The sequence below is a fragment of the Quercus lobata genome, chromosome 10 (assembly GCF_001633185.2).
Source record: "Quercus lobata isolate SW786 chromosome 10, ValleyOak3.0 Primary Assembly, whole genome shotgun sequence".
Taxonomy (NCBI): Eukaryota; Viridiplantae; Streptophyta; class Magnoliopsida; order Fagales; family Fagaceae; genus Quercus; species Quercus lobata.
The window spans coordinates 52488578-52506905 of record NC_044913.1 but is presented as its reverse complement, the minus strand read 5'-3'; the positions used below and the strand labels follow the sequence as shown (position 1 = coordinate 52506905).

General features: G+C 34.8%; 2 protein-coding genes across 5 annotated transcripts in view; one reads left to right on the top strand and one right to left on the bottom strand.

The window, feature by feature from the left end:
* The window catches only part of LOC115965859 (ankyrin repeat-containing protein At5g02620-like), a 48086-nt gene extending 31158 nt beyond the window's left edge, over window positions 1-16928 (bottom strand). For both annotated transcript variants that reach the window (XM_031085147.1, XM_031085148.1), the window contains exons 1-2: window positions 16157-16928; window positions 14715-15229 (exon numbers count right to left, since the gene is read on the bottom strand). In XM_031085147.1, the coding sequence (XP_030941007.1) occupies window positions 14715-15229; window positions 16157-16808 (1167 nt within the window). In that variant the 5' untranslated portion in view covers window positions 16809-16928. The remainder of the gene's footprint in view (window positions 1-14714; window positions 15230-16156) is intronic.
* Window positions 9150-13496, top strand: LOC115965860. Of its 3 annotated transcripts, none has more exons than XR_004086210.1 (5): window positions 9150-9486; window positions 10457-10951; window positions 11031-11256; window positions 11360-12422; window positions 12748-13496. XR_004086210.1 is itself a non-coding variant. In XM_031085149.1 (5 exons), the coding sequence occupies exons 4-5, from the start codon at window positions 12090-12092 to the stop codon at window positions 13285-13287; spliced, it is 873 nt and encodes a 290-aa protein (XP_030941009.1). In that variant the 5' UTR covers window positions 9152-9486; window positions 10457-10951; window positions 11031-11256; window positions 11360-12089; the 3' UTR covers window positions 13288-13496. The 3 variants fall into 3 exon arrangements, 2 of the variants coding, with proteins under 2 accessions (XP_030941009.1, XP_030941011.1); XM_031085149.1 differs by having other exon boundaries at window positions 9152-9486; XM_031085151.1 differs by lacking the exons at window positions 10457-10951; window positions 11031-11256 and having other exon boundaries at window positions 9152-9486; window positions 12088-12422.
* Window positions 16929-18328: the final 1400 nt, after the last annotated feature.

Below are 18328 nucleotides of genomic sequence, written 5' to 3'. Positions count from 1 at the left end.
GGGTATGTTTGGTAAACTATAATAGGCACTGTAATGTAATAGCTATTCCTATGATTTAGCTATTCAGTAGTTTGGTTATATTTTTATTACAATGAATAATCATTCTTTATAAATAGTTATTCTTTAAAATGAGGAATAATTATGCATCTCTAAAAGGATTGTAATAGATATTCCTTAGTAGGTGTATTAATTTATAAAATTAATACATTTCCAAATAAACAAACTTTCCATATGCACATAACAATTATGAAAATAAAAAATCATAAAAAATTAACTAATCTCTCTTTCAAATTTAAAAAATATTATTTTTTAGAAAATATAATTATATGAGTAAGATAGTTCTTAAAATATATCTTAAGTTTGATTTAAAAAACTTTCATTCCATTGTCTCCAGGGTTCTATTATTGTATTGTCACTAAATAATTGAATAATAATAAGTATTAGATTACAACATCTTCCATTCCTTGTAATACCCATTCTTATTCCCATATAATTACCGATATAGTCTAGCAAATGTGTCCGTAAAGACAGAAAATAAAGAAAAATTCTGAAAACTAATGACAAAAGATTAAAGACGGAAATTTAAAAGCCTGAAATTAAAAAATTGAAATTAAATAAAGAGACTCACCCAAATGATTTCACACTGATACTCTTGGTCTTAGAGAAGAACCACTTTACCAAGTATATCATGCACAATAATGGAAGAAAAGAAAATTTTAAATAAAATGATAAAAATCATTTTTGAAACGATTGGAAGCACGAAGGATGTCAAATTTTCACTCTCTTAAGCATTTTTATTCACTTTATCTATGATTTTGAATCAATTTTAGTCAAAAAATTCTTTTGTAGAGATTTATGGTCAACAACTACTTATGCAAGATTATGAGTTTTTAAAAATATTTTGGCCATTTTGTGTCTTTTTTATTAATTCTTGCTCCTTTTAATATTGTCATTAAGGATGAGTGACTCAAGTCATGAGGGTACAAATTGGGGGGTGCCGGTGTATACGTTGTTCCTTTATTGACTATGCTAGCTTGTAAATAATATTAGTCAAAATCCTAAAGAGACAAACCGTTTTGTTGAACCTACGACTTCAGCCCACACACTCACACATTACGAATACCAAGCACACACAGGGCTTAGAGCTAGCGACATGTTAGGTCACTTGCCAGGGGAAAATCAAGCCACTTCTCGGGTTGAATAGAAAATAGTCCATGACTCACTTCTCAAATTGAGGAGAGGGGGAAAATTCTAGCAATTCAAGGTGTAATTTGTAGGTTAATTCTAAGGATGTAGTTCAAGGGTTGATTTTAACCATTAATTCATGGTGTAATCCCTTGGAGGTGTAATCCAACCATCTTAAGGAGTAATCCAAGGGTGGAATTTAACCATCTAAGATGATGGATATCACAACTTACCACTTTCAAGATAATGTCTCCTTGTCATGTGGTCACAGAGGATGCCTAGGCTACTAGTCTTATTAATCACGAGGCATATCAGTGATGTATGGATTTGATTGGAGAAGCCTTTGGCCATTGTGAAGCACTGTTGATCTAAAGCATTCCCATGAGTTACTCGCAGCTAACGGAGACATTGATTTGGATTGGCACGGCTAAAAAAATGTTTACCGTTAATAGTGCTTAATATTTTATGATAGAGGAAAGGTAGCTAAATACAATGGGTAAGAGTTCCACTGCATTACTAGGTAGAAGAAAGTGGATTGGAATTTGGCAACTTATAAGTACGCAATAAATTTCGAACCTTCAGGTGTTCATAATGGAATTCTTCCAACAAAAGTCTCTTTATATACAACAAAGATCATTGCAAGTACAAAATGTGTATAATGAGGTGGAAATTATCTCTCATGCATTACGACACTAACCATTTGGCATTTGCCATTGATGTGTGGAGAACAAGCGCAATGCAATTCACCACAGCAGCACACAATATTGAGTTTACAATTGTAGTTTTTGAGAACTGCATTCTAGTGATGATCAGTTGGAAAATGTAGAATAATCAAGGCCCATCGCGTGGGAGAGATGATGGCGGCTCTACTGCTTCCAAAAAAGGCTACACAGTATGCTGCGAAGTGTGTATATATATATATATATATATATATATTGATTTACAGACCTCTGCAGTGCAATTGAAAGGATATAATGCCATGGGTGTGGGTTTCTTGTCCTTGGTGTACTTAGTGAGAAGTTAAAAGAACATATTGACACTAGAATCGCAAAAGCAACATCTTTGATGAAGGTTGTACATTTCGTGAGATACTTGTATGCATCATATATACTAGTTTTGAGCGGGAGAGTTCATGATAGAAGCGATGAAATTCTTCAAACCATGTTTTTATAGGTTGGGGTCAGTGGCAACGCCACGTTGGTCCCAGGGTGTTCCCAGGAACACCCTGAACCGAAAAAAAAAAAAATTTATATATAATAATTAAATTTTTTTTATTTGTTTACCTTTAAAAAAATTTAGGACACCCTCAATCTCAAAATTAGGAACACCCTAACAAAAAAAATATTTTATTTTTCTACTTTCAAGGCAAAAAAAAAAAAAAAAAAAAAAAACCCAAAAAAAAAAAATTTTGAATTAAATTTGAAAAAAAAAAGGATGGCAAGCCCAACAGAGGGTAGCAAACCCAGTAACCCATGGATTCTCAAAAAAAAAAAAAAAAAAAAAAAAAAACTAACCTAATATACTGAAATCAGATCGGGCCTCAAACACTTCACAGACGCAAGTCACGCAACAACCAACAACCAACAACCAATGGAACGGATGCGTTGGACGGAGATGCAATAAATTGGCTTTATCTAATTGGCTCTAGTCTTGTGATCGGGGGCCATGGGGCATTGGGGCTTGTCTGTTGAATTGGGGGGTGGATGGGGGCATGGGGCCGGGTGGTGCAAGTGTGCTATGTGTTAGTACTAGTGCAAGTGTGTAACTAATAATTAATAAATATGGCTATGTGCTGTGTGCTAGTTGATTAGTTCAACTAATAGTCATAGAATATGTAATAAATCACTCTTTTTTAGACTTGGAATTAAGCTATACAGCCTAAATATTTTTGTGCTACACAATTTATTGACTTTTTTTTTTTTTAAGTAATAGTGTGATATTTCAAGTATCAAACAACCATAGTAATTAGTTGAACTAATTAATTTTGTTTGTTTGGGATATTAATTAACCAATAATTAATTGGGGAAAGCAACTAATAAACAATAATTAATAATTTAATTAACCAATACATTATAAAAGACAAACAAATTAAATTATGTTCGGCTAAACAACAATTAATAATTTTATAATTCATGAAACAACATTATAACAAATTATAGTTTATAAAAGACAAACAAATTAATAAAACAATTAAACAACAATACATTTGGGAAAAATTTTTGGAGTCACTATTGGGAAAAATTATGTTTCTTAAAGAACACCCTGGAAAAAATTCCTGGAGTCGTCACTGGTTGGGGCGTCCGCTAGAAAATGCTAAGGAGGCAACAAAGCACATCAATAGTGTCTTTTAGTTAGGCGAAACGATAAAACAATAGGGCAATGCATACTTTAGCTTTGGATAGTGATTGTCTCAGTGCTCTCCCTATATATGAACTTGGTATACACACTCTGTAAATTAATCATGGCTTTGTGAAACAATAATTTTCTGGGGACTTCTACTACCATTGAGATATGGTTGAAAGAGTATCACTTATTTATACCAAAATGTACTGTTGTGGTGGTCCGGGATGATCTGGGACGTGTTGTTGCAGCTTTGAGCAAGCGTATAAACGCTCCTCTAGGAGCGGTGGAAGCTAAAGCTAAGGCTTTCGAAACAGGTCTACAGTTTGCAAAGGATATCGGGGTGCAGGACATCATTTTGGAAGGTGATTCCATCTGAATCCATGGCCATCATCATTCAGAGGGCATTATCAAGGCTGGTACCATCTTCTTCGTCGGTGGATTCACTCGTCTCATGCATGCAGGAATTGTGTGGGGGAGTTTAGTGGAGTTTCGTTCTATTATGTATGTTGTCAACAGGGCCGGCTCAACAATTTTGGGGGCCTTAGGCGAAATTTTAAAGAGGGTCTTTTTCTCTTTTTTAGAAGTTTTTCCTATCCGGATAAATATTTTCTAGTAGACTTTTATAATGAGAAAATATTTATAGATAAATAAAACACAATTTATAATTAAAAATGATAATTTAACTAAAAATAAAATTTAAAGTATAGAACAATAGAACCTGATTATTGCAATTTTTCCAAAGTCATGACCACTTTAAAGTTTAAACTTGCACAAATAGAAATTAATTTAATACATGGTTTAATATATTAGTGTCACTATAATACAAATGAGTTGATATGATATACATCAAACTATTAATTGATATAATAATTTATAATAATAGATAAAATGTAAGATTAAAAAAAAAAAAAAAAAGAGTGAGAACCATCCGGCCTGTACTCCACTACATCATATATTCCTATGGCTAAGATTTAAAGAAAAAAGATGTCCTATCAGTATCAAATATATGGCAGAAAAATGGCAGAAAAAGGCCTAAAGAGGGGCAAATTAGAAAAGCCATAGCAAAAAAACGTGTCCCTCCCATCCCATCAAACAGCTGTATAGTGCAGTGAAAGTGTGAAGTAAACTAAAATATATATAATTTAAGTTAAAGAAATAGACTTGAGTCTTTATTTTCGTTAAGACAGAGAAATTGAGAAAGAGGAGAAGAACTGAAGAAGAAGAATACCCATTTGTGACCGCCGACTGTTACGCTGGAATCAACAAAGAAAAATTTCAAGGTAGACTGACTGGCTGAGTTGATGGAAAAAGATCAAGAATCAAGATGAAGATGAAGAAAAGAAAGGTAAGACTGTAAGAATATAGACGGAGAGGCAGAGAGATAGAGAGATGAGAGGTTTTTCTTTTGTTTTTTAAATTTATAATCTCTATTTTAGCATATTTCAAGACAATTACATTGTATTATTAATGAATTTGTCTGCTATTAATTTTGATTTTAGCATATTTCAAAAATGAGTTAATAAATTTGGCTCCTAGAATTTAATTTTGTTAGCTCAAGTTTGACTATTTTTTTTCCTTTTTAAGTTTTGCATTTTAAGATACAATGGGCCTTTTTAATGTATTTTATTGATCAATAAAAATACTTAAAATTTTTTTTAACTAAAATATATAAATAAATATATTATATATATAATTTTTTTTTTTTACAAACGGGGCCTTCTTTTATTTGGGGGCCTTAGGCGATTGCATCGATTGCATCACCTATTGAGCCGGCCCTGATTGTCAAGGCAATAGACCAACTCATTTATTAGCTAAACATGCCATAGGCATTATTGACTTCTTTACTTGGATGGAAGAAAATTATTGTTTCTTAGAACAAACTCTTCTCTATGATGTAATTTTTATTGATAATATGCAATAAAGTCTTGGTATTCCCATAAAAAAAAAGTATTGTTGTAGATGTTCCATGAAGACTACCTTTTACTAGCTAGTAGCTACCAATTAGCTAAGCCACCAATAGAAGAATTAGGAGATATGGCTATGCTTTTGAAGCTACTACTATGGAAGGGATCACTTTGTTCAGAGGTGCAGCCAATAGTAGTAGACAAGCAGTATATATGGTGACTCAGGAGGCAATGGTGGAAGCCCTTTTTATAGCCAAGGATCATGGTTTCTGCAGAATGCTTGTTCTGTGCAACCATAAAAAACTAGTCCGAATCTGCAACCTGTCCAGCAAACCCTCGTGGCAAGATCAAGCTCTCCTTTCTGACCTTTGGCATTTAAAGCAGCAAAGCTTGTGTATTTTTGTCCATTTTGTTCCTAGGCTAGTCATGACAAATGTACTTAACATAGCATCAATAGCTGCTAACTGTCCTGGTCATTTTGTAACATGATCACTAGCCTGCTAAGGCTTAACTTTGTATCCTACTTTGTGTTTAATGTTATTCAGCTGGTATCAAAAAAAGAAGAAGAAGTTTGTTTTAGAAGCTATATTTGTTATAATAAAATGTGTGATATGAATAATTTATGAGATATATATACATAACATAAAAAGGTTTTAACCTTTTATTGGCATCTTTTAATTTTGTCACATAAAGTTTTTAAAAATTCACATTTTTTTAATGTCATCATTAAAAAAAAATCTCACTTTCGATTTTTAAAATTACAAATAGTGCAAAACTATATTAGTTTAACCTAATTAGAATTTATCGTCTTTTTGAATATAGCAATCTAACCCTAAACAAATTAAATATAAAATCTAACTATAAAAACATTTAAAAAAAAATAATTCATCAAGAAAAACCCTTCCTTCTAGGTCAAGGGGGAATAATTTTTGTGTGAAACTATAAAAAAGAATATATATATATATATATATATGTGAAGTCCTATCTTTTTCCAATATTTATATTTATACCAAAATATTAAATTTGGATTATCAATATCTTTATTAATATTATAAGTGTGGGGCCAGAGAATTTGTGGCCCCGGCCCACTTTACATTAGGGCCCAAAGCCTGAGCCGAGGAGAACTATTGCCGAGGACGCATAATGAAAGTCCAAAAAAGAGCAAGGATATGGCCGACGACAATCATATGCTCGGCACCCCATAGAGCCCCTAAAGGAAAGGATGAGCTCAGTGCAGGAACAGGCCAAGTGAAAAAGCTGTCAATACTGCAATAAAGAACTCTGCGTCTGACAGGTTCATGCTCTTCACCATGCTATTCAACTTTTACAACCACCCCCAACTACTCTAGGTATGGGCTGATAGGACAAATCTCAATCCCAAAAAATGGAGCTTACACGTGGACACTGGAGGGAAGGTAAATGTTAGTATAAAAGAAAAAGGAACCAATGGAAAAGAAGGGTTTCCAGGACCATGAAGTCTTAGAAAAGGAGAATAATAACACTAAGCTCCTCGGACGAGGTCTAAAGACCGGAACCACTCATGTCGCCATCAGAAGAAGGTCTTGTTAAACACGTCAGGTTCACCTTCATGCAAATTTCCATAGAAACCATGGCTAACCGCTGTTCGATAGCCCAGGTCTAGCATTTCAAGCCCACGCTCTACAAATGATATTGTTCGAGCCCTTAAACGTACGAACCCAATATCTTTTTTGGGTCGCTACAAATTGTGTCCCTACAATAAGGATTGTTATTTTTGATGAGTATCAGTAAAAATTACAAGAAGTTTGACTTTTCTTGAACAAATTTCATGATCTTCTACTACACATTCTTTCAGTAAGTACTTATCAACAAACTTTTTGAATATTTTTTATTATTATTATTTTCCTTAATAACTTCCCACCCCTGGGCAAAAAAAAATAATAATAATAATAGGATTTTTATGATTTGTTATTATTAATAGATTTGATCGATACTTTTTTTGTGTGATTAATTAATGATGTGGAATATAAATTAGAAAAATGTAATTTGAATAAAAAATGTGTCCTAGAATTTCTATAAGTTGTTCATGTGCCCATCACTTGACAAAATTTCCCTCATAGACATAACCAAATTTCTTCTTATTCTTATTGCTATCCATGAAAGTAAGCTAAACGGGAACCACGTAAAGCTTTAATTGGTGTTCTGTTGTGCGTGTCTAATTTATTTTTAAGCTCTCTTTGTTTTTATAATTTTTTTTTGGAGGTTTTTAAAGTTATAATATTTTCACAATTAATCTCATACAAGAGTGACATCCAAAAGTGTTTTTCTACCACAAACTGGTATTGAAACTTCTGCTTTCACAACACTAACTATATTGGATACCATACCATAGAGACATATATAATAAAGAACTCTGACAAATGTATATATTGTATAATATATGATAGATTGACTCGGTAATTAGCTAACTAGCCTAAACCATTTTCCTGCATTTATGGAGGGGTGGCATCGGATCATATATACACCTGCCTATGTTACAGCACTTGTCAATTAATTAATTATAAAATTGCTCATAGTTGCTCAAACATTTGATAATCAAAATTATTCTTATTAAATAGTCACACTGAGTCAACAGAATTTAAATAGTCTTACAAGGAACGATTTGAAAAATTAATCAAAGCATGAGGATGCAATAACTAAAACAGTTGTACCAAGTTCGTAACAGTCTCCGGATACTACACTGGAAATGAAATTTTCCGTCTACGGCGACAAAGAAGCACGTGGCAATATACTTCTCATACTACTTCTCATACTACTTCTTTGTCGAAGGAAATTCCTACTACTTCTCATCCACTTCTCAAGAGCATCACCAAGGAAATTCCTGAATTTGCACAACCTGTCTAAAATCCAATTAGGACAAAGGAAGTACAACCTGTCTAAAATCCAAAACGAACCCACTCTCAATATTTCGAGGAAATAATTTAAACATCCGATACATATGAAAAAGACGGGGATGAAGTAGAACAATCCGATGACAGAATTGGCAACGGCAAGACCCCAGGAATGCATTAACACAGCGTATGTGCCCAAAACAAATGCCACCATCATTGTTCCCATGGAAGATATGGAAGCGAAGAAGGCCAGTGTGGCCAGTAGGAAAGAAAAGTCTCCAAGGTTCTGCTCGTCAAACAATAGTGGCATGAATAGGTGGAAAAAGGCAGCAGAACAAGATTGCACCATGGCTATGGTATTTGTAATAATAAATGCTTTGAAAGCAGTATTTCTGATCAGAACTGGAGAGCCTGAGTGTGGGCCTTCTTGACCTATGAAACCCCCAGGCATGGTAATACCAGCTGTAAAAGTCACGGTTGCAATAAGTGTGTCCACTACCAAATGGGTTTCGGATGTTTTTTTCATGATAGAAACAAATCGGTTTTTACGGGAATTATAGGCTTCCTCCTCCCACTGCAAACTCTTTTGTTTGATATAATGTTCTCCTAAGAATTTTCGAAATTCCGCCAGACGATTATTACGAGGGAATGCAATTTCATTATCTCCAAACTGTGCAACATGTAGAAAAATAAAAGTTAGGAGAATTATAATTACTAGGTGCCAGGAATGCAAGATTTTTGAAAGGATGACGCTGGACAACTGCCGTGAGACTGGGAGCAACAGAATTTTTGCTGCCCCTAGCCTTGCAACTGCAGCGTTGTATGTCTTAGGCTCCGTTTGTTTTGACTTCAAACGGAATTCAGAAATCCTTTTCCGGAAAATAGCGTGTTTGGTAGGTCCGGAAAATTAGGTCAAACTGAAAATATTTTCAGTTTGACCGTAAAATAAGGCTTCTGGGGCGGAAAATCATTTCAGTCCTCATTTTCACTTCAAACATTTTCCATTCTGCTCTCTCACACGCACTCGACACACACAGAGCTCTCCAAGCTTCGATCCACACACCGAGCGAAGAAGCTCCAAGCTCCGAGCTCCAAGCCCCGATCCACACACCGAGCTCCACCATCTCCCTCACGCCAAACGCTCAAGCCCATCTCCCTCACGCAGCTGATCCTCTCCACGCACGGTGAGTTTCCCTTTTCCATTTCTCAGTCCGATCCGCTCATTTCTCTGTCCGATCACCCTTATTTCTCCGATCCACACTCTCTCATTTCATTTCTCAGTCCGATCCACACAGCTCCGATCCACACACTCACTCACCTCCGATCCACTCACCTCACCGGTCCAGCCATCCTCCCGGTCCGATCTCTGAAATATATATATATATATATATATATATTTATTTATTTATTTATTTATTTAGTTGTTTATTTATATAAATATTTATATAATTATTTACATGTTTTTATCTATTAATTTTTGTATTATACATTGTTTATAACTGTGTATTTGTGGGTAATGTATATCAAAATTTTGGGACGTTTCTGATTGCAGGTTATTTATTAATTTTTTTCAATTATCCATTGTCGATTAAACTGTGTATTTGTGAATTATGTATATGAAATTTTGGGGCTTTTCTGATTGCAGGATATTTATCAACTTTTTTAATTATCCATTGTTTATGAAACTGTGTAATTATGGGTGATGCATATATCAATTTTGGGGCTTTTCTGATTGCAGGTTATTCCCAATTGGTTTGTGGTCTGAAATTTTTTTTTAGAATTTTGGGGCTTGACTGGTTATGCATGATTGGTTTTTGCTGTTATTTTTATTAGAATTCGGTTATGGGTTATGTGTAGAAATTTTGGGGCTTCACCCATGCTTCGTGTTATTATGTTCTTGCAGACCAATATGTGTGTGTTTAAAACTTCATTGAAGGTGTTTTGGGTATATAGGTGATTATAAATAGAATGTAATGTGATGGTATTGTAAGATATCAATGTGTAGTTATCAATGTGATGGTATTGTTATAGTGTAAATAGAATGCAATGTGATGGTTTGGATGTTATATGTTTGTGGCTGATTTTATTTATGGTGTAATCAATACCATACTTGTTTACATACCTCTTAAACTACAATGTTTGTGATTTTGTTAGATGAAGAAAAAAACCAAAGCCGCAATTCTTGCCTCAGTTGCATCTGTCCTCCTTGTGGGGGTTGCATTGTTAAAGAAATTACGACGTAGACGTAGAGAACTGCCTAGGGCGCCTTATGTTAACCATGCCGCCGAGAGAGAGGAATACATAAATAGTGTTTTGCATGGAAGTGAGAGACATTGTGTGAATCAACTTAGGATGAAGCCTATAGCTTTCCACCACTTATGTCACACCCTCACTGAGGGGGAGCACGTACGTCCGACTGTTCACATGTCTGTTACGGAGCAAGTGTTCATTTTCTTGCACATTATTGGTCATAATGTGAGGTTTCGTGTAATGGGTAGTCGGATCTATAGATCAACTGAGACTGTTCATAGATACTTCAAGATTGTCCTTAGGGGGGTCCTGAAATTATATAGAGCTCTAATAAGACTGCGTAGCGAAGATACACCTCCAGAGATAAGGAATAGCAGAAGGTTTTACCCATATTTTAAGGTAAATATTGCGACTTGTGTGTTTTTGTAAATTGTGAAGATTTATGTAATTTTAAACCATTATGTTTGTCGAAAATTAGGATTGTGTTGGAGCAATAGATGGTACACATGTTCGTGCATCTGTGCCACCTGAAATACAAGGAAGATTTCGTGGTCGCAAAGATGGAACCACGCAAAATGTGTTAGCTGCCATTAGTTTTGACTTAAAGTTCACCTATGTGTTGGCTGGATGGGAAGGCAGTGCACATGATTCACGTGTATTAAATGATGCATTTGCTAGGACAGGGGGATTTTCAATTCCCAATGGTATTACACGATTACTTCACCCTTTTGGTTTGTTAGTTTAATAAATATTATGTGTTTTCCTAAACATAGTAGTGATTTGGTTTTTTTTTTTTAATATATGTAGGTAAATTTTATCTTGGTGATGCTGGGTATGGTAATAAAAATGGAATATTGTCACCGTATCGGAGTGTACGATATCACTTGAAAGAGTTTAGTGATCGTCCTCCTGAGAATGCGCAAGAATTGTTCAACCTCCGACACTCTTCATTGAGAACTACCATTGAGCGAGGGTTTGGAGTGGTGAAAAAACGTTTTCGAGTGTTGGATGCAGAACCATATTGGTCTTTCCCAACCCAAGTGAAAGTAGTGTTAGCGTGTTGTGTGGTTCATAATCACATTATGGGGGTTGAACCAAATGACCATATTATGGAAGATGCAATGAACCAAGTAGAGCTTAGTGACCACCAACAAGAAACACAATCCCATCGGGAGTCCGTCGAAGATAGTAGATCATGGAATGCTAAGAGAGATGAGATATGCCAAGCCATGTGGTCTGATTATATCAGGAGTGAAGAGTAGTATTTTATTTAGATTTCTATGATTGTAATGTGTTTTTCCTTGTTGTTTTTTTGTAAAGACAATGTATGTAATATAGACTTTTGGTGATGTAATGAAAAAGAATTTTTAGCATTACATTGTTATTTGATGGTATTACATTGTCATTTCCATAGTTAGCATGTTCCATTCTGTTGTACACATTCATAAGCGTGGTTGTATGTGTGTTTGATTTGTTATTCATGTTCCGAGCGTAATTACTAAATGCTACTCTGACTATACTATTTTCATATGTAGTAATGTCAAAGGGGAAAGAAAAAGTTGGTGGCGGCAAGCAATTTAGGTGGCTGCCACCTATGCATGAGATGATGCTAAAGATACTTACAGAGGAGGCTGGAAAGGGCAATAAGCCCTCTAATACTTTTAGGGCCGGCTCCTTTGCTCTTGTAGCCAAGGAGATAACGGCCCATTTCGGGGTTGAGTGCCACCCTGTATTTGTGGAGAACCGGATGCGGACTCTAAGGTCCATGTGGACAACTATTCAAGAGCTTAGAAGGAAGAGTGGATTCGGTTGGGACGAAAATCTGAAAATGATAACTTGTGACGCAAAAACATACCAAGAAGAAGTTATGGTATGGCTTCCAACTATATTTTCTTAATATAGATAATAATATATGTTTTTGTCTTTCATATGAAATTTATAGTGTCATACTTTTTAGAATTCCATTGCTTTTATAAGGTTTTCCAAACATAACTTTCATGTCACCTTACTTATGTATTATATCTATACATATCTATGCATTTTCATCTATCTATATGTGTATATGTGTCTGAGCTACAATTTTCTTTCGTAAAGAAAAGATTGATAATGTTGGGAAAGTGTGCATAGTCTTTTATATTGAATTTATGAGAGAAGTTATTATTGCATTGTTATATACGTTCTTTTCTCCCTTACAGGCACATCGGAAGCATGCCGAGTATCTGAACAAAAAAATTGAGTTTTACGATGAATTAGCGATTGTGGTGGGAAAGGACATAGCCACAGGTGGCTTTGCTAAGTCCGGAGTGGATATCGAAAATGAGCCAGATAATGGGGATAATGGGGATAGTGCAGACTTTGTCGCAGATAATGTGGAGGAATGTGTGGTTGAAAAGGGGAAGAACGCAAAGGAATCATCCACCACTGGGTCGGGAATTTCCAAGTCCCGCAAAAGAGGGCGTGCAGCTTCTACTGTTGATGATAGTGTGCTGACTGATCTGTCTGATCAGCTGAAGGAAATAGCTGGCGCTCTGAAAGAAATTAATCGGGGCCCGGTAGATTATACAACTTTGTATAATGAGGTAATGGCTATGATGGCGGAGGGATATAGCGAAGATATGCTCGCTACTGCCTTCGACCATCTTTGTGAGAATGAGAAGACGGCACGTGGATTTTTAGCCAAGAATGCTAGGTTGAGGAAGCTATGGTTAGATGGTTATTTTTTCTCACAAATTTGATTTGCTTATTTCATGTTGACTGTGATGGTAGATTTAGGAATTAACTTATGTTGTAGTATTAATATTGACCTATCAATGTATTATATATGTACTCTTTTGTATTATTGGGACGATATAATTGCCCAAATTATGTATTTGTACTGTTCAGATACCACAAATAGGTATCATTTTTGTATGCCATTGAGGTGTAATGCCAATGGTGAACGATTGATGTGGCTGTTTTTATATAAATATTATGGGTTTTTATATAAATATTATGGGTATATTCGAATGATTATGTTTGATGTTATAATTTTCCGTAAAGTATTGTTACAGATATGTATAGGGAATGCAGGTTCTTGAATTTTATCTATAAAGAGTAAAATATAGTTTCAAACTAGTTATTTTTAAGCTCTAACTCCAGCTCGATTATGTTGATCCAAATTATTTTCCGTAAAGTATTTTCCGAACCAAACATGGGAAAACGTTTTCCGTAAAGTATTTTCCGTAAAATATTTGGACGAATCAAACACCGGAATTAAATTTCCGTAAAACGATTTCCGTAAAATATTTGGACGAATCAAACACCGGAATTGATTTTCCGTAAAACGATTTCCGAAATAGCCAAACACCCAAATACATTTTCCTTTTCCGGAAATTAGCATTTTCGGAAAATATGTATTTTCCGGAAAACGATTTTCAGCAACCAAACACAGCCTTAATATTGGCATGTACGGTCACACAGTTTTAACATATTTTAATTTTAGGATATGGAATCTATTCCAAACATATATATAGGCAGGACTTTGACCTTTGAAATATTGTTGCACTCCTTTGATTTACAGATTCCTGAAAAAAAAAAAAAAAAAAAAAAAAAAAAAAAAAAAAAAAAACACGCCTTGAGGAAAGTATAAGCGTGTACTAAGATGTGAATATGTGTATGAGACAATCATTACTTTTTATTTTATTTATTTTTTATTTAAAATATGTGTATGAGACATTACTCTCTTTTTTTTTTGCGCTAAATTACAAATTTCTTCATTTAACATTGATTGATTTTCAATTTAGTTCCTTAATTTTTATTTTTTCTCATTTTTGTTCTTTAATTTGTTTTCAATTTAATCTTCCATTAAGTTCCATCAAATCTTCCCGTTAGTGTTAGGATCTTTCACTTTCCAAAATGAAGTCATTTTGGTGGACTTTGACAATGCAGATCGTATGAAAGTAGATGGAAGGATTACATTAGAAAAAGATGAAAGTATAAAGAAGATAAGGGGAAAAAAAATTAAAAGACTGAATTGAAAACAAGTCAAAGTTAAAATGAGTCATTTACATTTATCTCTTTTTCTTATAATGTTTTGATATGTTTTTAATAAATAAAAAGAAGTAAATATGCTATAAAAAAAAAAAAAAAAAATCCATCAGTGCAAGAGAAAAAATTGTGTTACCTTTTCTTTTGATAATTCTTCAATGTCGTAAGCATCAAGGTTTTGTTTGTTGAAGGCCATCTTATTTACTCTATTGTGCTGCATGAGATCCTTTATATATGGCAATGATTTGGAATGGAGGAGAGGTGTGTTCCTGCTTTCATCCTTTTCATTCAAAAGGTTGCTGAGTGATGATTGGTTTAGGATGACATTAATAACATCCTTGTGAGATGAGTTCACGGCAAAACGGAGTGCATTCCAACCTCTCTTGTCAACTAGTTCGTTACAATCAGGACAATATTCTAAAATCTCACTCACTATTTTTACATGGCCTCGATCAGCTGCAATGTGAAGAGCCGTCATGTCCTTTCTGTCTTTCTTGTATGCCATAGATCTATCAATTTTCAGTAATATTTTTATTGTACTATAACCATTGAAGTACGCAGCACAGTGAAGCGGAGTCAAACAACGTCGGTTATATTTTTGAGCACTTAGTGCTTTAGGTTCTATTTTTTCTTGAATTTCACCTGTCATTACTATTAGAAATTTAGAATTTAAAAGACATATAAAATCATTTTCTAAAAGACACAAAGAAGACTTTTAAAAGATAGAAAAAACATTCATGAGTGAGTTTATTGATTCTATCAAATAAAAATCCTCTGTCCCATTATGAGGGTTCAGTTTTATGCTCTAAGTACTAATTGCAGCCTATCCCATATTCATTTTTTATAATTATATAAAGAAACTAAAGTTTAAGATTAAAAAAAAAAAAAAAAATCAAACACATAACATATTATAGTTGGTGGAGCAAAAAATTGTAACTCTAAGAATATTACAGTGGATTTTTATTTTGGTCTCTCTACTCTCTTTGCATAAGTGAACTAACAATAACACGCTGTAACATTTTTACTCAATCTATTCGGTATAAAATTGTATCAATTAAGCTTGAATTTTTTGAAAAACTTTTGAAGGGACGACCATGGCCCCTTAGTCTTATAATAATTCTGTCACCGGTGGGGAATGGTGCAAGAATTTTTATTTTCTATAAAATGACAGCAATGTACTACATAGTGGAAATGGCACTCTAGTCTCTCCTTAAATTATTTCACTCTAATTTAAATTTTAAAGAAATACAAGTAATAATTAATTATATTAATTTAAATTAATTAGATCTCAAACTTTTTTGTTGGGATGAAACAATCTGATACAAAATAAATTCTAATTAAATTAGGTTTGATCCTCTAAATAAAATTATTATTTTTAATAAATTCTCAAATTAAAATTTTTTATTTGTTAATATTGATTAAATAAATATATCATACATAATATATTTTATCAAATTTTCCTTGCATGTTGCACAGACCCGCGGTCAAGATAGAAAACACTTTATGGCGTTACTCTTAAGTACTAAACCATGCATTATACTGGAATGTTGACAAAACAAATAGGCATTAGTGCATTACCATCATCGTTCCAAATCACTGCAGCGTGCAACGTGGTTCCACCAAGTGGGCCATCATGAGTTAATGATTTGCAGTTTTCTAAAATGTGTAACACCACCTCCCTATAATTTCTCTCCACAGCCATGTACAGTGGAGTCTCACCAGCATCATTAGCAGAATATGAAATATCTTTACCGTTTTCAACCAACGGTTTCACCACTTCAAGATGATTATTACGTACAGCCTCATGCATGGCCGTCTCATTTTCTTTATTCTTCATCTTCAGCATCTTCTTGACCGTTTTATCGACCCCACTTTCGAGTTCTGGGGGGAGAGCACTTTCAGTTGTAACTTTGACCTCACTTTTGGGGTCTTGTTGGGGCCTTTTTGCATGTTCAATTAAAACTTTCACGATGGCAGCATCCCCATATTTTGCCGCGATATGCAAGGGAGTTTCACCTTTGACATTAGCTTGCCTTAGCAGTTCTGGACACTTTGTAAGAATTTCTTCAACAAAGTCGGTTGATGATTCTGATTTCTCAAATAAGGTTGTGAGGTGAATATCAAGGACTGTGTTTCTATTTGGGGTTAGTAGTTGTTTAAGAGGCTTTGGAATATCTTTGAAGACCTCGATTTTGCCTTCTGCTGCAGCCTTGTAATATACAGGTTCCATGCCAATGCTGTCCTTTGTTTTGATATGTTTGACAGAGTAAAGATGAAGGCAACTAGCTCGTCAAAACAAAGGGACTTTATAAATCCGAGGAGTGAATTAATTAAATCGCCCCCCGTACAAACTCTTGTCTATGTTACTATGCCATAACAGCTACCTTCAATTTAACTTCAATGATGCTAGGGCAACGCTTATTTGGTCCACACGGCCTTTTTTTTTTCTTTCGCTCATAATTACCTAGAATCATTACGGGAAAGAGTGTAACAAAGGTTATGGTAATAAAATTAGAGAAAACTTAAATGATATCTTAAGGTTATTATTTTAATAAATATATTTTTAAAAAATTATATAAAAATGTAAATTTGAACTTTTTTTTTTTTTTTTAGTTGCTTCTATCATGCCTGTGATCTTTTTTTTTTGGTTAAAGGGGAATTGCATTAAACAAGAAAGACAACAACGAAGCAGGGCAGAGCCTGCTCAAATGCAAACCACTCAGATCAAAGTCTAATAAACTAGAAATGTTCACAGGCAGACTTTCAAAAATCACAAAATCAGCAACTTGACAGCCACCCTTGCGAGCCAAAACATCCGCACATCTATTCATCTCACGATAGCAATGCCTGAAATACGTTCGAGGAATCTGTGAAAGCAGATTCCTGCAGTCATCCATGATGGACGAAACAAAAAGATTGGAATAATTCGGATTACTCAAAGTGTCCACGATCGCCTTAGCATCTATCTCAACTTCAACAGCTTGGCAGTTATGGCTGACACAGAGGCTCAAACCATCCCGAAGAGCCCAAAGTTCAGCAATGAAACAAGTAGTCACCCCCACTTTGCGAGCAAAACCCACACTCCAACTCCCATTATCATCTCGGATCAGCCCCCTGCCTCCTACAATACCCGGATTACTGAGTGAAGAACTATCGGTATTCAATTTAAACTAGCCCGAATCTGGTTTTGTCTAGCGAACAGGTCTAGGGACACGACTAAAGGCCTCTTTGTTAGGTGCATCACAGAAGGAATATTCCAAAACACTCCGCATGATTAGTTTTGCAAGCTGAGGGTTTGGACCTTGATTCTTAAATAAAACATGATTCCTGTGCTTCCAAATTATCCAAATTTCAAAGAGAAAGGTTGTGCTCCACGGGATATAATAATGACCACTGACCTGGTGATTAGTGCCATTTTCTTCTAGCCAAACAGAGATGTTGCTGGTGAAGAAACGGTTATTAAGACTATTAACGCCTAGCTGGGACCATACGGGCTTCACAACATCACAATCTCGGAGAGCATGTAATATGGATTCGCTGCCTGAATGACAGAGGGGGCATCCACTCTCGGTCACAATTCCTCTCCAAGCCAAGCACTCCCTCACCCCGATGCTATTATGAAGGCATAACCACACAAAAGATTGAATCCTAGGCAAAATCTTCACCTTCCAAATCCAGTTACCCCCAAAAATGATAGGCCTTACCTGGTTCATGGCTATCTTGTATGCTGACCCAAGGGTAAACATACCA